The sequence below is a fragment of the Theropithecus gelada genome, chromosome 7b, assembly GCF_003255815.1.
Source record: "Theropithecus gelada isolate Dixy chromosome 7b, Tgel_1.0, whole genome shotgun sequence".
Classification (NCBI taxonomy): Eukaryota; Metazoa; Chordata; class Mammalia; order Primates; family Cercopithecidae; genus Theropithecus; species Theropithecus gelada.
Window position 1 is genome coordinate 37,527,023 of NC_037675.1, and position 21,703 is coordinate 37,548,725.

General features: G+C 40.6%; 1 protein-coding gene across 3 annotated transcripts in view; it reads right to left on the bottom strand.

Annotated features, from left to right (window-relative positions):
* Positions 1-21,703, bottom strand: part of SFTA3 (surfactant associated 3) — a 46,427-nt gene that overhangs the window by 14,630 nt on the left and 10,094 nt on the right. For all 3 annotated transcript variants that reach the window (XM_025391859.1, XM_025391858.1, XM_025391860.1), the window contains exon 2: positions 3,640-3,730. Coding sequence is in view for 2 of the 3 variants with exons in the window: in XM_025391858.1 (XP_025247643.1) it covers positions 3,640-3,730 (91 nt within the window). In the remaining variant the exon portion in view is untranslated. The remainder of the gene's footprint in view (positions 1-3,639; positions 3,731-21,703) is intronic.

A 21,703-nucleotide genomic window follows, 5' to 3' on the forward strand; every position in this document is an offset into this window, starting at 1 on the left:
TATTCTTTCTCCTAGCTCTGCTCAAAATCATCTCCATGAGACAGTGGATTTATGAATGTGGTAAGAAAAATTCAGTGGACTCTAAGAAAATTTCTTTATCCTGTTCGGAGCCTCCCTTGTCCAGTCCCATGTAATGTTCTTTATCCCAGATAAATGTAGCCAAGCACTTCCAAACACCTCAGGAAATGCAGAGGTTGAAGAGGGGGAAATCTTATTTTACTATGTAAGTTTCAAATATGCTATTTTTGACTAGATAACACAATCACATAGCCCAAGAATTAAAATGACATTAAAACATATACATTGAAAAGCTGTATTATGTTCCCTTTTCCTATCCACCCCACTAATCCCTGATGCCCCCTATAGGTTAACACTTGCCCTGTGTTCCTCCGGGCTCTTCCAATGTTTTTATGTATATACAAGCATTAACGCATATTTTTATTTCCTAGATTTCTTACACAAAAAGCAACATATACCATACATCTTCTGCAGCTTGATTGCTCATATGAAATATATCCCAAAGATCACTCCATGTCAGTATATAGGACTCATAAAATGTCCTTGTTGACAGGGTGTTTCTTAACTCTTCACATAACATGCAATGCTGCAGTGAACAACTTGTCTATAAGTCCTTTTGTATGTCTGTAGGATAACTTTCCAGAATTGAGACTTCATAGAATTTTTTAATTAAATACCTCTGTTCTAACGCTTCTCAGAGTGGCTTGCATTTGTTAGTGCTTCCTCCTCACTATGGTATACACTTCTGAAGGCATGAACTGTGTTTTATGCATCTTTGCACCCACAGGGGCTACCATAGTGCCTAGCATGTTAATGCTAAATACAAACCAAACTTCTAGTGTAACTGCAACCCTGAGAACATTCAAGTAACCCCTCAACGTAAAGGCTGCGATCTAGGTGTAGATTAAGAGGCACTTCCCAGTTTCTATTTCAAGATGAAAACAGGACTTATAAAGATAAAAGTATTGAATAAGGAGTCAAAGTTTCAAGGATGAGGCTGTCTCTTCAAATCCGGGAACTGGGTCAATGTCGGGCAAATTTTCTGGGTTAATCACGCAGAGACAAACTAAGTGGTAAAATAGAGAGGAAGCCTAGAGAACTCCTGCCTGCTGATGAGCAGCCACAGGTGACTGAGAATAGCACTTCCCTAAAAGCCAGGATGAGCTATGGAGAAAAGGTAAATGCATACATGGATTAGAATCTGAGCAGAGATGGAGAGTGTGCACAGAAAGCGAGGCTGCAGATGGTGCTAATGTAGCTGCTTCTCCACTCTCATGACAGCCTGTGGGAATGGCTCCTGGTTTTGCTCTTCAGCCCCCACCCGTGTCAGGAAGGCTTCTAGGAAGTGGCCTTGGTGAAAACTCAAGCCCAGTCCTAAACTGATGGCAGCCGTACTTCCCTAGCTATTTCTCTCCCCATCCCAGTGCTGCTCCTCCCAGCCACAGCTGCTATTCCGAGCACATAGGCCATAGGAGGATTCTTTCTTTCCACGAGATAATCACTAAGCCTCCCAGCTGCCACTGAACTCTGTTTAGCCAAGTTTGAAGACATGGACTAGAAGGCAGATGTGTCAAACACAGAACTCGTTTCAGTGCTTGTCAAAATCCTCACCTCTCAAAAATTGTCAGTGAAAAATGAATGGTTACAACTTCTTATGTCAATAATGTGGCAATATAATTCAAAAATTGTAAATGTGTTTTTATCTAGCAATTCTACTTCAAGGAATTGATTCTGCAAGTACACTTATAGAAGAAAAAAAAAACTATACATACATTTGCTGAAGTATTATTTGTAAAAGCAAAGAAATTAAATAGAAATTACCTACATATCTATCAACATGGTAGTGGTTATATAAATAATACTATATTATGTAATATCTTTTGCAGCTCTAGAAGAATGAGATAAACCCATGTGTAGGGCATGGAGCAACAGTCACATACACTGAGGTGAATAAAAACAAGCTTAAAATAGTAAATATATTGTATGATTTTATTTGTGATTTAAAAGATGATGTGCTTGCATATGAATTTTTAAAAATTGGTAAAAATATATGAGAGACTATTAAGGCCACCACTGGGGAATGGGATTGAGGAGACTAGGGGAAAAGAAAGGAACAACTTTTTATTTTTTTAACTTCATATCCTTTTTGTATTGCCTTTGAGAATTAAAAAGTTCACTTGCAGCCCACATATTATTTCTAAGATTCCTGTGGTATATAGATTATGTAGGATTTGGTGATTTTCTTTTTTTTTTGAGACAGGGTCTCATTCTGTCACCAAGGCTGCAGTGCAGTGGCATGATCACAGCCTGCTGCAACCTAGACGTCTGAGGCTCAGGAGATCCTCCCACTTCAGACTCCCAGGTGGCTGGACTACAGGTGTGCGCCACCATGCCTGGCTAAGGGTCATACTATGTTGCCCAAGCTGGTCTTGAACTCCTGGGCTCAAGCGACTTGCCCGCCTCGGCCTCTTAAAGTTTTGAGATTACAGTTATGCGTCATTATGTCCAGCTCTACTGATTGTTTTTGGTCTTTTTTTCCCCCCGAGACAGAGTTTTGCTCTTGTTGCCCAGGCTGGAGTGCAATGGTGCGATCTCCGCTCACTGTAACCTCCGCCTCCCGGGTTCAAGCAATTCTCCTGTCTCAGCCTCCTGAGTAGCTGGGATTACAAGCGTCTGCCACCATGCCCAGCTAATTTTTGTATTTTTAATAGAGATGGGGGTTTACTTCGTTGGCCAGGCTGGTCTTGAACTCCTGACCTCAGGTGATCTGCCCACCTTGGCCTACCAAAGTGCTAGGATTACAGGCGTGAGTCACTGTACCTGGCCCCTGGTGATGATTTCTTAATCAGAATAGCTATCACTTTAAAAAAAAAATAGAGGCCGGGCGCGGTGGCTCACGCCTGTAATCCCAGCACTTTGGGAGGCCGAGGCGGGCGGATCACGAGGTCAGGAGATCGAGACCATCCTGGCTAACACGGTGAAACCCCGTCTCTACTAAAAATGCAAAAAATTAGCCGGGCGAGGCGGCGGGCGCCTGTAGTCCCAGCTACTCGGGAGGCTGAGGCAGGAGAATGGCGTGAACCCGGGAGGCGGAGCTTGCAGTGAGCCGAGATCGCGCCACTGCACTCCAGCCTGGGTGACAGAGCGAGACTCTGTCTCAAAAAAAAAAAAAAAAAATAGAAAAAAAAAAAACTTTTAAAAGGTTCTTCTTGGCTGCATAAAACATCTGTGGTTGACCTTAATTGAGGTTCACAGAACCAACTTCAGCTTTGTGGGCATATACTCAAAACCCGACTCACACAGAAAGCCTAGTATAATTTTCTATGATTAAAAAATCAATGTGTTGAGTCTTCAGACTATTGATTAGGTTGTCAACAATTTTAGTAACACCCTTGACCACCCATAAACTTCCATTTGTCACTTACCTGAACATATCTTTTAAAGAATGCTTTTTAGTTCTTATGTTGCATTTCCTGCAAAATCTCCCATGCAGTGGACTTATTAATCATGAAAAAATTTTGTCATATTTTACAAGGTCAGAGAGAAGTAAAGAAGAAAAGATGATCCCATATTATGTAAGTGTCCTGTTGCTAAAGAAAACACTGCTCAGGGCAGACTTACACAAAGTGGTAGATTCTGATACTGGGTTTTCAAATCCTGATAATTGGAGCCATTCAGTCAGTCTCTGTGCCTGATCCTGAATAAAAAGAACCTGAGACGAAAAGCAAGAAGATGAGAAAATGTTCAGACAATAAAAAGTATTTGGCAGATGCAATTGGCAGTAGACTCAACATACATTCTCTTGAGGCAAAGCTTTAATGAAGAAGCTCAAATGTAGCAGAATATTGTTTGGAACATCAATTTCCAGGTCACCTACCTTCTCCAAGACTTTCTGTTGCTAAGATGATGATGTCTTTGGTTACCATAATTTAACAAAGTTTTCTAGTATCAAAAAGTTTTAGCAATTTGCCTTTCTGCAATGCAGGGGAAAAAAAGCTGTAGGATGTGCAATGTTTATTCAATTGCCTTGTTGTATTATTGCTCTTCTTTCTGGAATAGTATTTTGGGTTTGCAAATGTAGAGAAACCTACATTTTCCTGGTATAGACCTGTGATGACAGGTCTACCGTATAAGCAAATACACAGATATATCAAGCAAGTTGATAATTCATCTTGCTGTAATTAACCAAATATAGTTTATGGAAGTGATTCAAGCCTAAAATTCACAAACAACCTCATGATATTTTCAGAACCAATGTATACTTTTGGGGTTAGCCTCAAAACCTTTGAGAGCTTCCACTTCACAGCTAAATGCTAAAGCACAATAATCATGGGAATAAGACAAAGGGAGATTAAATGATCAGCAAATGAGGAAGAAACAAAGAGAAAAATAGAGAAAGCAGTGATGTAGCTATAACAAGAGCCTTACATGCCTAGTTCACTTATTCTCAGACAATTCATCTTCTACAATAATAAAAATTGACTGTAGCCTTCCAAGAAAAGTTGCTTCTTCAAAATGAATAGGTTCTAAGCATGTTTGGTAATTTAATTTCAAATAGATGTGTTGGTATAATTTGGGTTTTAAGGCACTAGCCCTCAATATTTAGATCTTGGTCTCCAGAAATAAATTACCTTGACAACTAACATGAAGGCCAATCAATGTATACTGACCCCAATTATTGGAATGGTATGAATGAATGTATATTTTTAAACTCAATTATCCAGGTAACTTGCACATAAATATAACAAACCAAAGACCACAGGGTGGGATACTGCCTCAACTTCATTTTAGTACAGATTGTTTTCTCCTTTGAACAACTAATCAACTTTACTATATGCAGTTTCTACAATACAAGCCTATTTGCCTCAACATCTTAGCATCATAGTATCCTCTCATCAGAATATTGGTTAGGTTCCCTAGTGTGAATCACTTATCCAGTTGCTTGCCTGATTATTCACATGTTTTTGAGATTTGTGAAATGTAGCAGATAAACAGGTTTATGCTGTGTGCAACTTGGAGGGCAGCCAATGTCTGTCTGCCTATACTGTATATTTACTCTCCTTCCTCAATCTCTCTCTCATACAGAGAAGCTGTATTTTAAGACTAAAATCAGGGTAGAATGCAATCCAGTAATGTCACTGCAGAAAACAGCAGGTGCTCATCCACTCATTTGCAGTGATTCTTGCAGTGAGGAAAGTGAATCAATGATTCATCTAATGGACAAAGAAACGCCACAGTGAACATTTGGAAAAATCAAATGAGGGAAAGGAACATTCTCTTATAAAGGTGGGCTCTGATTTTGGAAAGCAAAACCTCCCACGTGAAAATCAGGAAGTTTGTTGTGTTCTGGTTGTAACTGTAGTAAGCAATGGCATGTTCCCTCTCTCCCTGCTTCCTCTGTTTTATTGCTTTTGTGTTGCACTTCTAAAATAAATATCAATAAATCATTGCAGTTAGATACTCTAATATAGACAGAAATGTACTTGACTCCCTACAGTCATTACAATTGGAGGGGACTCTGATTAGGATGCTTTACTTAATTAAGTGATATCGTCTAAAGAGAGTTCTTCCCTCCATTTTCTGTTTAACAGTCTCACAAAACACCAACAGAGGAAATTCATTCTGTTGTTTGCTTTTCTTATTGTAAATGGTTTCTCCTCATTCATATTTTGCAGAAGATGATGTCGTGTTGATGAAATGGCTAATAAGCCAAAGACTATGGTTACACACAGAGTCTTGTTCAAATCAGCCCAGGCTACACAGACTGAAAACATTTTCTCCCCATCTCAAAAACATGTTTTTAAATTTATTTTTATAGCATCTGTAACCTAAAATTAAGAAAATCCAAAAGAAAGTCTTTTCTGAAAAATCACATTTCACCTAGTTTATGTATGGTTCAGCAGAGACCTTAAAAATCTGTTTATTTGAGAAAACAGAAAAAAAAATGGGCAAAGAATAAACAATCCTTATGCATTAAATGTTATTTGCGAGGCACTTTGATTTTACTGAAAGAAGTCATTAAATTTGGATTGCCAATACAAATATGATTATATATGTTTTCCAAATAAAATGTTATTATGTTGTAACTGAACTCATCCATTTATTGTTTGTTTACCTAGTGCTCAAATGCATGTTTTATTCATAGATGTCTGGGAGAAAAAAATTTTGCTTGATAATCACACCAAGCATATTTAACAAAAGCGATTCTCCTTTTATTAGTGAACAGGTTTAAGCAGAATGATTTCATTTTTTTCCCCATTTAGTTAATTCAGACTTGCAGGATCCTTAGCTTACAGCTTTTGTTTCTCCTCCCACGGCCTTTTATGCCTTTAATGTATGCATGCCTATCCACTGATGGGAAAATATCATTTCCTGAAACTCTTCCTTTTTCCATTCTTGACTATTCTCTCCGTTGATTTCTAGCTTTGGTTAGTTTTCACTAGTCAGTTCTGTCAAATCGCTGTATGTACAAGACAGATAAATTGAAGCCAAGCAAATAGTTAATTATCCTGTTGAAAAATTTAAACTCTCTCTCCTTAGAGTGAATTGGAATTCTAATTTGCTCATTCCTTTAAAAATAAATAATATATTTATATATTTAAAGCAATTAAAAAGTGTATAGGATAGAAAGTCATAAAGTGAAGATTTATTAATATCTATGAAATTTTTTATTGCCAAAACATTTTAACAAAATTTTTGCAACTTTAACAAATTAACAATTGCCTTGTATTGAATTTAGCAACTTTATTTCTGTCTATTAAAAAGCAACATTAAATGTAAACACTCTCTTAAATGAACTCAACCAACTTACAATAGATTATTTGCACCTTAATACAACATGCAGCTAAAAGCAATTAATAAACTGTAAAATTTAAATACATGTCTCAAGATATAAAAGTGAATATTCATGAATCACATGCAAGGGGTTTATAATTAATTGCTAAATTATTAAAAGAACATTTTATAACACAGCTAGAAATCTGAATTATTTGAATTATTTAATAGCTTGGTCATTAATCAAACAAAATAATAATAGCAGCAATAATACATAATTGTCAAATGAGTTAATTAATGTTGTTTGACTCTAAGATTTTGTCTTGTCTTGTTTTAACTGGGTACCATCTGCATAAAAATGTTTCCTTAAGCTGGATACATTCTGAAGTTACATAATTTTTCTTAATTAGGAAGTTAAGAAAATCACAGAAGAATAGTAAAACAATGTGCCTGCTCGACATGTTATCCAAAGCGAATTCCAGAAATTGTTCATAATTGCTTCTGTTATTTTTAAAAGATGTTCTTTATTAAAAATTAGCCTCACATTAGTTTTAAAGTTCGTTAAATGTTAGTTTTTTTCCCCCTGGTTTTGATAATTTTAACAACTAAAAGCTTAGTTAGCCTACTATCTGTTAAGCAAACTTCTTTATAGATTTTGTTTAAGCTCTTCATTTTAAAAGGTGCCTTTGTCCTGAAACTAAACATATGACACTCCTGTCCCCTAAGAAAATTTTTGAGAAATTGAATAACAGCAAGTAAATCTGACAGAGAAGTTTTATCCCATTCCTGCTGTTTACTTATTTTAAAATAATTGTTTAAAGATAAAGAATGTGTCTTTTTTCTTAAGTCTTTAAGAAGAATGAGAACTGGGTCTAATAAAGCACTACTGAAGTTAGAATAGCCGCTGAATTATTATCTGGCAGAAGAATGTGAGTTCTATTTTGCCTGAACCAATTATCTTTATCAAATGACTTTTCTACCTACATTGTTTGCTTAAGATATTATAGATAAGCAGAGTTATTGTAATATGCATTTTAGGCCATTATTATTTAAATTCCTATAAATCAAACTGGTGTAACAGAGCCAATTTCAGGTTATTTGTTGAAACTGCTTTTCTTTGGAGCAGTTAACATTTGGGGCTAATGCTTCAATCCTAATGGGCAAATATATCAAATGTTTAAAATATAAACACAAATATTATTGCCTTTAAAAGGCTAGTTAGTAAGAAAAAGATTTACATCCTAACATGGGCTTTTTTCTGTGTTTGTAAGATGAGTGCTCTAAATAAAGTATTTGTCATCAAAGCTGTCTCTGTAAATTAGTAGAAAGAGTAACTTTTCTAAAGAGAACCTAGCTAAGAGACACCTCCTGCAATGGAAGTAGATCAAATCTGTTCAAAGAAAAGGGCAAAGAACAAAGTTTATTTGCTAGCGTGAAGACAGTTTCTTGAAACTTTTTTTTTTTTTTTCCTACGGAAACCAGAGTGTTCAAGAAAGACAATATTTAGCAATGGGCTTTTGGGGGTTGGGAGGAGAAAAACATCTTGTGTGATGTAAAGGGAGAAAACATATAGACCACAACGGAATAAACAAACATTTTCTTTTGGCAAGAGATGACTGCAGAGTTTGAAGAGTAAATTACTTCCATCAGCAAGTTGTACCTTATAAATTTAGAAGAATGGATCATCAACTCATTTGGAAGATAATTCTCTTTTTAATAGCAACAGTTTCACAGCTAGTTTTGTCTCTAAAAACGATACCTGCTAGACATCCATAAATTAGCTTTTAAGAGGAAGCAAAACTTGATGACAAACTATTGTCAAGTTGTATATATTTCTGATTCAGGTTAAACATATTTTTAACAAACTGTTTTGTGAATCTGTTTTGAAGCACTTCAGCGGCCCAGAGGGAGCTCTACCTTTAATATATAGACAAGGTTACAAAGACTCTCAAAAAAAAAAAAAAAAAAGAAAAAAAGAAAAAAGAAAAAGTAAGATGCAGGGAAGAAAAAAAAGGAAACAAATGTCTATAAGGAACAAATTATGAACTTAACAAAAATATGACAAAATCTATACAATATTTTTTCCTAGTAGAACAATTTGTGAGTATAATAAATGAAACTAAAGCAAAACTTTTCTGGGTTGAACCAGGCATTGAATAAATTGTAGAAACAGGAAACAGAATAGTGTTAAATATTGCATATTCGTTTAAAACATTTATGATGTAGATGTTAATGCAGTTAATTTAGTTCAGTGTTCTGTTAATATGAAAACAGCTATAATGTAGTGCTTCATTATTTATAGTGTACTAATTAATCATTCATAATATGATGGTTTACCCAAGAAAAGCTCAGTTATCTTTCATAAGTACAACAGCCATATATAAAACATGTAATAAAACAAATTCATGCCCTAAATATTATTCTTAAAAATCAGTATTTTTCTCAGGTTCAAGTACAGATAAAATTAAAACAAAACAAAAAAGGTAACTAAGATTATCCCCCTTAAAATGCAAATAGAACAGCCTTTGCAGATTTTCAAGATCTTATTTTCATAACAGTAACTTGAAAATAATTATTAGAAAGCACAGTTAAAAAGCATCATATATTTTTGATGAGTCAAATATTTATTTCCAGTCCTTTTTGCATCAAGACTGTGGGAAATGTGTATTATGAAGATCAGATGGTGCACTGATGTGAGAAATGTTGCAAAGCATCCTGTTGATTGGTTCTAATTAACTGCAATGCTCTTGTGTTCTCAGTTTTAGCCGGCATACACCACACAATGCCTTTTATTTTGCTTTGAATGGATTTTTACTTAAAAACAGCTGATCTCAGTAACCACAGTATTTTGGGATTTTTTATTTTTGTGAATTTCCCTGCAATGTTTTCTTTTCCATTTTAAAGACAAATTTGAAAATATTTCTAAATCATAAAGTATAACCAGTTGAATTACCAGCACTCGTGAGGTCTTCCACATGTATTTTGCATGTTCTGTAGTATGTGACCATATTCTCAAACTACATTTCAATCCCTCTTTAAAAGTTATATATCTGAGCAGTGGTTTAAGCAGAAAATTCTGAAAAGCAATTTAGAACACACTGCTAATTTTTTATTTTTGTAATCAGACTGTTAAGTAGAACAGAGCTAAAACCTGGGACCATGAGCAAGGAATGAGAAGGATTCCAGAATAAAAGTATTAAATAAAATTCTTTGCACTCACCTTTCTCTGATGATTTAAACTCAAGCAGCTCTGACAGAGAGGTCATGAATTTTCATCAACTTCACACATGTCATTTAAAAACATTTTGATTTGCCCTGGGACCCCTGTATGTCTCTGAAGCATAGTAATAGTGCTGGGATGTTTTCTAGGTACAAACCCTATAAACTCCCAGGGCTCTAGAAGATATATTACTAATGTAAACAGGCCCTTAAGTGGAAAAAAAATTAAATAACAGGATATTTCCAAAGAAATGCAGAATTTAAAATAAGGAGGCTATTTTTTAGAAGCAGCACACTTTCTATGATTTTAAGGGTCACAACTGTATCCATACACTAGCCTTTTGAGAACATGCAGTTATTTGTCTTGAGAAATAGAATCATTTTGGACAGGAAAATCTATAATCTAAAAATTAGAGCTAAATCATTCATTAGCCTAGTAGACCTTAAAAGTGATTAAATAGTCGTCTTTTTGTTCATGTAAGGATAAAATGTGACTCGTGAGCAGTCCAGTGTTTCAAAATGGCTACCAACACCCTTACTCTTTCCAGGAGAAAGGCTAACTGTATAAAGTGGAGTACAGTCAACACACAGTTTTACCCCACATAACACCTCTAAAAGTTATCTTCCAAATATTTCTGTCCCTCTTAAAATGGTAAAAGAAAAAAAAAAAAACAATCATTAAGATGGAGTAAGAAATAAACATTAGGAGAGATTAATAAGTGCAAACAAAGCTGCCAATATACAATAATATAAATAAAGTGCCATTAGAAATAATTTACATTGTGCTCCTCATTTTACAACTGAGGAAATGGAGGCTAAAAGAGGTAAAGTGACTTTCCCAAGGTCTTACAAAGACGAAGGTGTAAAGTTAAACTACAGGCAATTCTTGAGTCCTGGTAATACTGTTTCTACAATACTACAAACTCTTTCTTTTGTTTAATACAGTAACAAAAATGTCCTCAGGTGGTGTCAGTCATATAATTCAGCAAAACAAGTATGTATGTAAAAGGCATGTGCAGGTCTTACCAAATTAATTGGCCATCTTTACCCAGTGTGAAGTCTTTTTCTTTAAAAAGATGTTTCTTTGGAGAATATCTTTACGCCTTCATTCTTGCCAGGCTTTGAGGATTTATATTTATTTGATGGAAGGTGGTTCTCTTTAGCACACTTACACCAAGCAGGCAGGTGAAAACAATCACCAGATAGTCTCACTGTCACTAGTTTGCCCCATTTCCATTCCATTCTTCACTCTGCTGACTGGCTGGCCTTTCTAAAATGCACATCTGATTATGTTTGAGTTTTTTTCATTGGCTTTCCATCTGCTACATAAGATAAAATCTACACTTCTTAGGCTGGCATTCAGGGCTCTTTGAAATGTTTAGCCTGTACCACCCCTTCAGTTTCACTTCTAACACTCTCCTCACATTTTATGTTGTGGCAATGCAAACTAGGTATGATTCCCTGAACATGATATGCCTTCTCATTGCCCCTGGGCCTTTGTGCATGCTGTTCCCTCCACCTGCAATGTCTGATAAAACCCTACTCCTCCTTGAAGAGTGAGCTCAAGCACCACCTTTTCTCCTCCTGCCAAACATAAATACTTCTGGAATTCCACGGCATCTTGCACAGACCTCACATTGGTCCACCCATTGCATTGAACTGTAAGTGTCTATTTACATGCCTGTTTCTCCACACACATTATCTTTGAGGTTAAAGACATATCTTTCCCTCCATGCCTACTACTTTGCCTGGTGTAAACACTGAGTGGATGTTTACTGACTAAATAAATGGATCAGTGTAAAGAGACCACCAATTTTGTTTTCTTGTCACAAAATCTGTAAGCCTTGGGGTGATATCCCCCAGCGCTTTTTTATGGGTCTAAAGTGGGTGCACATGACAAAAGAATATTTTTACCAACCTCTTTTTAAGGTTTCTGTTATATTAACCATTGCCTACAAGTACACTTTTTAAATCACTCTTGCTTTATAGTGAATTGACTTGACTTTGGCATCAAGTTGGTAGTGAAATATGAATTGATATCTTCATGTGAACGAAGAGGAGAATTCTCAGGTAAACAGTGGGCCACTGTTGTTCCAGATGTTAAAAAAGAGAATTGCCTTTTACGGCTCCATTTCTTATTAGGAACATAAGTTAAAGGATAACCTGCAACCCATTAAGACTGTAAATGCACATTTAGGTATAAACATGAAGTGGCATCAGAATTTTTATGCCAAGTGAGTGCTTTAAAAGAGAATTTTTGTTTTGTTTTGTTTTGTTTTTTTACTAGAGGCAGGGTCCCAGGCTACCATGCATTGGCTATTCACAGGTATGATCACAGTGCACTTCAGACTTTAACTCCTAGGCTCAAGCAATCCTCCTGCCTCGCCTCAGCCTCCCAAGTGGCTGGGACTACAGGGGTGTGCCACCATGACTGGCTGAGAATTTTTAGTTTAAACTAATGGAACTTAGATTTCAGATTTAGCTTATTTGAGGTTCAATTGCTGTTTGACTCTGTCCAGTCTTCCACATTTTGCTGAACAGACACTGCCAATGATGCAAATGTCTTCTAAAGGAGCCTGCTCAGCTGAAGCCAGGGATGCCCTTGATACAAAAACACACGCTTTCCACTTGCAATGATACCCTCATATTTACTGGTAAAATAATTTGCATTTAAAATTAAAAAGATTTTGCCAGCATATTCTTCCTCTGACATGTAGATAATCTTAAACCAGGCCCCCAAGTTAATGAAGAAATGCTTCAGTTGTTTAGGTTACTATAAGGCACAGGGCATCTCAATCCTGAAGCCACTTCCAATCTTATGATCCCCCCTGTCCAACTCCACGACATTGGCTCCATTGTGCCCCAAGGCAATAGCCCCAACTGACATGTGAGGAATGTTTACCAAGGGACAGCAATTAGGAGGACAGTAATAGTAGACATTGCTCTTGTGTGATGAGTTCCCCTTGGTCATCAGATCACCTTCTACAGAGCAGCCCTATGTGGCATTATCATTAACAATTAACACTAGTTTTTAAATTCTTTTCTGGTCGATGAAAAGAAATTGTCAATTCCCACCTTTACTGCCTACAGAAGGATAGGATTTGTGACCCCCTCATCATTTTAGAAGACGGTTACCCTTTAGAATCTTAAAGGTCTTGAATGGTGGGTGTGTTATGGAAAGCTTAAGTCTGGAATGTAGAAAGAGATGAACTCTAAGGATTTTCCAAGTTATTGTTAGAATTTATTTTGTGTTGTATCTGGGATTTTGTTTGTTCTAAACAGCACAGCATCACCTCACATAGTTTTAATTTGTGTAGCCAGAGAAATATAAAAGACTCCTCTCTTACTAACTAACAAAGAATTGGCCCTCTTTTCTGTCATTTTGAATCAAACTGATCTAGACTTTCAATAATGTTTGTTTACATAAAAAGAAGAAAAATGCTAATAATACTTCATTATCTTTACATTTTGTGTATCAGAAAGGATTACAACAAGAGAAGTACTGAAAAATATTTTCCAACTTCCTTGATTCAGAAAGTATTTACTGAGCAAATATTATGTGCCAGGCTCTATAAGAAGGTACTAACAGCAGATTTACAGCAGATAAAGAGAGAAAGAATATGGTTGTTTACAGCTCTAAATTTAAGAATGTAAAATGTGACCACCTATCAAATCACATAGTCTTGGAATTTCCTTCTGTCTACTTTCTCTCCACTCTCATAAAAGAAAAAGCTTTATTCTTATTCATTAGGATAAGTTTCAACTTTCTAACTTAATAAGAAAAAGTATATCTGTGTCTCCAACTTGGGTGGGGCCATTTGAAGTTCTTCGTAAAGGTGTAAAAAAAATGGGCTTTGGTTTTCTTATAGGTCTGAAATGAATCCATTACATTAAAATGATTTTTAGTAGCAAGAGCAAGTAATGATTTGTATTATAAGCTAATAAAATGGGGGTTTAGGCATATTTGTACAATAAGGTCTTTTTAAATTCACTTGTATAGACATTCCCTCTCATTCCTGCTTAAATGAACTTGGAAGATTGTTCATCATTCAGTATTGTTTAAATTACAAGGCACAAATCTGTCATCTGATTTTAAAATATTTTTCTCCCTTGGTAATGTAGATGACTAATGTCTATCTTTATTCTTCAAAGAATATGATAATGTGATAACATAATTTGGGGAAAAATTAGTTTTTTAATATCTCACATCTAAAGACCCCTTGGCATATTAGAAAATATAATATTCTTCTAAAAATACATTTTGCTAGCCATCCTGGCCACTCATACTTCAATAAATTGTGCCTTTCTTTTATGTTCAAAAAGTGCCACAAGGCCTCTCATACAAGCCAGTCCCCTTCATTGATGAAACCAGCCTACTTTCCATGGTACCTAATAATAAGTGTTACGGATTTGCCTTTAGTGGTGGTAGTTCATTTTAGATCCCCAAACCACTTCCAATGTAAGAGTATGAGAAAAGAGCCTATCTACCAACAAAGGGAACCCAAGATGTCTTGTCTCAGCCTTACGATTCTTTTATGTTACATTCCCAGATTTTACATCCTCAAGAACACAACGCTAATATTTGAGAGAGATGTGTTTTGCTTTTACAATGCCCCTGTATGCAAGATACCTGCTTGTTTTAATTTGAGGAAGAAAAGAACTATGTTTATCTAATTTCAATTTCACATTATTCTGAAAGTTGAGTACCTGAATCTTATCCATGTAGTAATAATTTCTCTATTAGTATAATTGTTAAAAGCCCGAAGTTTGCTCTGTGAAAAAAAATGATAGTCCTCCAAATTTCATTGAAAGCTCTTGATTTTTTCCCCTTATTACTGTCTGATAAGGGAAACTCTTCCTGATTTTTGTTCCCTATTAGTAATGAGAATCCTACTTCTATTTGTGACAGTTTTCAAAACTGGAACTATCAAGTAATGCACTTAAACTTACTTTCCAAGGAAACTGAGTGAGAGCTCCTATACCTAAGTTACCTCTTATCATTCCCCTCCTTGCCCTTCCCAGAGTGAATTCTCCCAGTGATTTATTATATGAGATAGCAGACTTAGAGATGGGGCCGACTGGTGGACCTGCCCATTGCCACTGGTTTTCCTCATACCTTTTAGATGCTCCCACAGGATTTCATGAGTGATTCACTCCTCTCCATGTCTCCTGGCAGCTAAATGGGAATATTGGAGAGCTGCCAGAAGGGTAGGTAGCCAACCTGCTTGCCCTTAATTGTGCCTGCCAGCTTTTTAATAACAGAAGTAGGGTCAAGTAAGTGAAATCACGAACTGAGGAGAGTATTCTGAGAATGCAAAGGCAGTTAATGTCCTTCCTCAGATGGCTGGCAACCCTTGGCAGAGTAATCTATGATTTGTGGCACCTGACCCTTCCACTGTGACTGTTATCTGTGTATTCACTAGAAACATATTTACAGAATCTCTCCATTAGTACAGATGCCTTGTGTGTGATTACCCAATTGTCATGGTCACACTAGGGTTTTGATACAGTTCCTATTCACGAATGAAAAACTGCACTAAACTGCACACAGGATTGGTTTGTAGCAGGAATCCTCAATCAATAGACCAAGACTTCTCCTGGTAGATCTCAAAGAGATTATTACACCATGGCCTTGCTCCCCTTCCTCTCTAAAACCGCTTTCCCACCTCCCCACCATCCAATCTCAGGACAGAACCTCTCTCATTTATTCCCTTGAATTCTTAAAGATTCTTAATAAAGTTAAGAGTAACTAGCTATAAGAACGATCTAAAGAGGTGGATCTGTTTTTAAGCAGACTGCACCTCAGAAAGTATTGGAAGAGAGGACTCCCTGCTTAAATCAGTTACAGTAGTTCTGCATTTACATAGTACTTAGTCTCAGCAAAGTATTTCCTCCTCAAAATTTTTTAGTCAGGAATACAGATAGAGATAGCTTGCAGGCTGACTTTATTCTTACGGAATTAAATACAAAGAATTTTTAAAAAATATCTTCTTTGAGTCAAATGACCATGAGAGCACCTGTTATTTAAAAGTTTATTGAGTAGTTTAAAAAGCGGTGTCTCCCTCTTCCCCCTTCAACAATAAATGGCATTGAAGTCCTCCGTTTCTCTTGTTAAATCCTGCAGTTCGCTCGCTCATGAATATTAACTGAGAAAGGTGAAGCAGTAATTTAGGGAATCGAATCAAACTCACTACGAGCAAATAAGTGGTCCTGAATCAAAATGGAATAAACGATAACCCAAAGTCATTGTCAAGTCTCCCAGATGAAGAGATGTTCTGGGTAAATAAAAGTGACAAAGTCGTACCACCTAAACAAATGTAGAAAATAGATGCCACAGATCAAGAAATACTACTAAGGTGACCTGACTTGACAGTAATTGCAGGCAGCTTCTGAGAACTGCATCGGGGTTAAACGACAGAGATCCTGACGACCTGGGCGACAGGCCCTGTGCAGCCCGGCAGGAGGCTGCGCCCAGAATCCTGGGCTTTGGGCCTCTGGGGCCCAGCGAGGAGATGAAGAAGTCAAGTCTCCAGCTCTCCGGAGGTGCGACGGCCGCCGGGCCAGTGCTGGCTCAGGGGAAGACCCTGCCAAAAAGAGCGCTCGCCCCCACCCCTAGAGCCGACCCTGCGCAGTAGGGCCGCAGCCGGTCCCCGCGGGTAGCTCTGCGGGCGCGGGCGGGAGGCTACCGGAACACACGCTGAGGTCAGGCTGACCACGCCGCCCCCTCAGTCGCCGTATCGGGGGGCTGGCGGCCAGCGCCTTAGAAGCGCCTGCTCTGCCGCAGGAAGAAAGACGCCCGACTGGCGCCCACTGCCCAAACCCACGCGGGGGCCAGTCAGCCAGTGGGCCGGGGCGGGAAAGCTCCGCGCGGCAGCGGGACATAGGATCGCCATCCGGGCCCTGGGCGACGGCTGGAGCTTGGGCGCCCCTCCAGTTGGACGTCATCTCCACGCGGTTCTTCCCAAGCTCCGCGAATTCAGCCCCCTGTGAAGATGCTTTGGCGAGCAACAGGGGGAAAAAAGGAGTCACTTAAATAGGAGAAGGAAGGGGGTGGTCATGAGGACTTGGAGGAAACCACACGGAAAAGAAATCCCCATCACTACCAAAAGCATTTCTAAGAAGTCCTAAGGTTTTATGCCTGGAGATTTCACTTTAAAAGCTGGAAAAAAAATTATTCCACTGCTTTTAATTGAAGTAAACAAAGTGCAACAAATCCTAACTCAAATATGATTGCAGTGAGATTAGGGTCTAATTGCTTAGGGTTCAGGTGGAATCTGCGGGCTAAATCCTACAGGGCCAATCTGAATTTCACAATCATTCTGTCAAAAGGAGAGCGATGAGAGCCCACACGCTTCCTAACAAGTCATTTTTAACAGTTACAAGCTTCGCACAAAGACCACACAGGGCGTCTAAGAGATGCAAATCTAATCCCTGGTCATTCTACAGGCCTTCAACAAAGATGTGCTAAACCCTAATAGAAAAGAAATCAGTTCTCTGTCACCAGCCCCTAGTAAAATCTATTAGAGAATGGACAGAGCCGCATCTACAGCAGTTGCTGCAAAGGTTAAGGACAAGTACAAATAAGAGGGACCCAGTTTTGTTTTCCGTGTGAAATATCGGGAGAAGCTAACCCCCAAAGAGTGACGGGATTCGATCCGTGGCTTCGCATTCATTTGAATGCTAGAAAAAATAAACACACATTAAGACTTTTGAAGGCTCTGTTTCTGAATTCAAGAGAGATGAAACAAATTCGCCCAAAAGATGGAAATCTTTGCCTCGGAAATTATCGGAGAATATTAACCGGGAGGGACGGGAGCGCGCAGGTCGCCGAGGAAGGACGCGGGTGCCGCCCCTTGCTTTGGGGTGACAGATCTGGGCTCAGGAGCTGGCCAAGCTGACTTCGCGAGGTGGCGCCTGGGCCTTTCCGGGGAAAGCCCCGACGGCGGAGCCGCGGCTGGGAGGGGACTCAAATGCTGGCGGCCTCTAGGCTGGGGCCGAGCAGAGGGTGTCGACCGCATGAAGTCTGGGCGGCCGCCTTCCCACCCAGACTAGCCGGTGCTGGGCCGCGGTCCCTCTCAGCTACCTCGGTTGCCCGCCTCGGGGCCCATGGAGAGGGTTCTGTGCCTCCCAGGCAGGGAAGCGTCTTGATGTGCACCCCGGCGTTCACCAAGCAAATAAGGGCCTCGTTCACACAGTCGGTGTCATACTGGGTATTAAAAGGGTTGTGTTGCAGCTAAAATATCTCACAGTGTGTTGAACTTCATAAAAAGGAGTACCCGGGTTCCAAGCCCCTCGAAGTCCCCAAGCAGCCTGGAGGGTGGGGGGCGGGGGACTCCCCTCTCCTTCTCTCCACGCTGAGCCACCGGGCAAGCCCAGGCCTCCTCCTGCGCCGGGGTCCCCGGGCTCTGAAACTGCGAGAGCCCTGCGGAGCCCGGCCAGCGGGGCAGGGGATGGGGGCTGGGGGCGGGGACCTGGGGGGTGCAGCCCAGCCAGAACCTGCGGCCTAGCCTGATGACGGGGAGCCAGGATCGGCCTTCCATCCTGGGAAACGACTCGGGTTAGGGAAGCGGGGTGGGTTCCGCTCGGAGTTCCCAGGCAACTGAGGCTCCCTCCAAGTGACGCCTTTGTCCAGGCCGTGCTCGCGGAGAATAAAGGGGGCGCTGTCCAACCGCAGGGTCGGGGAAAACCAAGGGGCTCTTTTTCTAAAATGCCCTCTCCAAACTACAGGGAGGAGGAATGGGACACGTGTGCAGAAAAAGAGTTTTGCCTGTCTCCACAGAAGTTTCTAGAAGCTATTTCCTCTCCCCTTGGCCTTGCCCTCTGCCCCCAGGTTCCCTTGAATCTGTTCCTCCACAGGGTACAGAACCCGGAGCTGTCCAGGGCGGAGGAGCAGGCTGGGGTTCGGCAGGCGAACTCCCGGTCCTGACCCCTGGACTCCCCAGCCTTTTAATTTGCTCTGGCAGGACAGTTCCCCTTCTTAAAGCCTGGAAGAAGGGAAGGCCAGCTTTTCTAGGTTTTGCCCCTCAGCTCAGAGACAGACTGCCATACACACATCTGCTTCCTCCTTATCCCTCTCTATGCCCCTCCAGGGGAGGCATATGCCTTGGGTCCCGGCTGTACTCATTCTTCCCCATCTACTGACATTAATTGAATTTCTCCAGGCTGCGGCTTCTCTTTGCTTCCATCATTTTTCTCCCTAGTCCTCTGATAGGCTGACCTTGGCTGTTCTCTGGTCTTCTTACTCCCCAACTGGTCTCCCATATGGACCTTACTGGCTTTCATTCTTTATTACTTAGCCCATCCACTTTCTCTACTTTTCCTTTTAGTACTGACATTAGGATAAACATTGCCGAATTACCTATAAAGTAGGACTGCAGCCATGACTGAAATTGGACAAGAAAGCAAAGAAAACATAGGCATTGCAATAAAGAAATGGAAAATAGGGAAGGATGAAGAAACAGATGAAAAGTAGATAATAAAGTCGCACCAGGCTGTAAATACAAGAATAAGATGCTTGATGCTTCTGCACATGATCTTGGGGTAATAATGAGGGTCTCACACACCTACACTGGGGAGGCAGAAGGGGTCTCCCTGAGAAGGGCAGGCTGAAGTTTCTTCTCTCTGACCAGGATTGCACCTGAAGATTTGGGTTAGTGAGCGCCTGTGCATCCTGGGCCCGGGAGGGTGTGAAGGGATCTACACAAATCACAACCACTTCTAGAAATAGTCATGTGGGCAATGTATCTCTATGGGGCTGTCAGATGACTGCAACTTCCTGTCCTGGATCTCTGCTGCTTTTGGGCACCACATTCCTGTCCACCCAGCCACGTCTGGTCTGAGGCTGTGTCCTCAGTCATGGGAGCCTGTTTCCCTTTCCCCTAGCAGACTAGGTCCTGTGGGTCCCAGCATCCCCCTCACCTCCTGCCAGTTATAGGAGTTCTGTCCTCCCAGTTTGCAGAACCAGGGAGCTTGTGGGAGGCCTTACCTCCACTGCCACCCCCACCTCACCCCAGGGCAGATTAGTGCCTCTGGGTCACTCTCAATTATCCACAGGATGGGTTCCAGAGACGAAAGAAAAAATCTAGAATTTATAGCTGGGGGTGGAAGGCGCAATGAAGGAGGTATAGGGAGGAAGAATGAAATATTTAACTCTTTGGGGTTCTTGCCATTTGGCCCCTATTAAAGAGAACCCTGGGGCTTTTAGAATGAGTTTTGCAGGAAATTGAACAAGCAGGGCCATGAGCTGTAAAGAATCCCACCTCCATCCCACGACATACACACATCTTATCTATTGGTTCCTCTGAGATCTTCCCAGAAGCAAAAATGCTTTACAAGGATATCCAAAAACACAGCACCTGCCTACGAGGCATCACTTTGAAGAGGCTGATAAATTACCCCCCTTTGAAATAAAAATGGAATTAGCATTAAGCACATACTATTATTAGCTTGAGTTTCAGTCTCCTAGAAAATTCGTTAGATGTTGATATCTGGGCAGAGACGGAATCTCTCTTTTCCTTAAGAAAATTTACCAGGGAAACAGCAGTACCTCGCTGGCTTTGTTTGGTTTCGTTTATTTGTACAAAGAAAGATTGTGCGTTAAGAGCTTTTTTTTAAAGCCCTACAAGTTGGAGTTTGCATCATCGTCGTTACCTAGTGAACTAATATTTGTATATTCTGGGATCTAAATTCCCGGGAAGTTTCTACTCTTCCGCACACCAGACTTGCCGGTGTGATCTCCAGGAGGGGTTGGGGGCCGCGTCCGCAGGGGGCGCGCGGCCGAGGCTGTTCCCAGCGCGGGAACTGGAGGAAGAACCTGGGCAGGGGCGGGGCGGGGCGGGGCGCGGGGACGTGGGGACGCGGGGACGCGGGGACGCGGGGACGCGGGGCGGGCGGGGGCCGAGAGCCAGGCTGCCGGCTGGGTGTCTGGAGAGAGGCCGCGGGTGGGCGGGGTAAGGACTGGGACTGGGGAGACTGAGAGGTGGGGGGTCGGGGGAGGATGAGGCTGCGGGGCAGGAAACTAAGCGCCTGGGACAGCTGCTTCTCTTGGTCCTGGAAATCAAACTTTCGCAGCGAGAGACCCTAAGACAGCTCGCGATTTCAAGTGCCCACACTTCTAGTTTAGACACTTGGCAACCCATTTGGAACAGCCGGGCCGCGAGGGGCCCCCAGGTCTTTGGCGGCGTCGTTGGGAGGTCGCAGAGTTGTCCCTGGGCTTCCCTGAAGGCCCCGAAGACTCCCTGCCAGTCCCGGCCACACCCAGCCAGGGATTCGCAGCTCCAGCCTGAGAATGTTAACCCCGGCAACCCCTTCTGGCAGCCATTCCCTTAAAAACCAATTCAATTTTTCCATCAAGTTTTCTACCCAATGGGTAGACTCTTCATTAAATGACTGTTAACCAGTACCGAAGAGAAGCACAATCAACAAGGTTCCTCTGTCACCTTTCTTGCCGGTTTTTTCCTCCCAACCATGGAGTCTCCATTTTCTAAGCAATTATATATTCAACAGGAATATTCCGTTTAAAATACTTCGGGACCGAAGACTGATGCCCAAGGTCTGAAGCTGGAAGAAAATATTTAGTGCTTGCCTACAGATTCTGTCACCCATCATCTGCTCGGAATGCGCTCGGTATCTTTCAGCGTGTCCGGCTCTTATGATTGCAAATGGCCCTGTTTTCAAATGGAAATAAGACTTG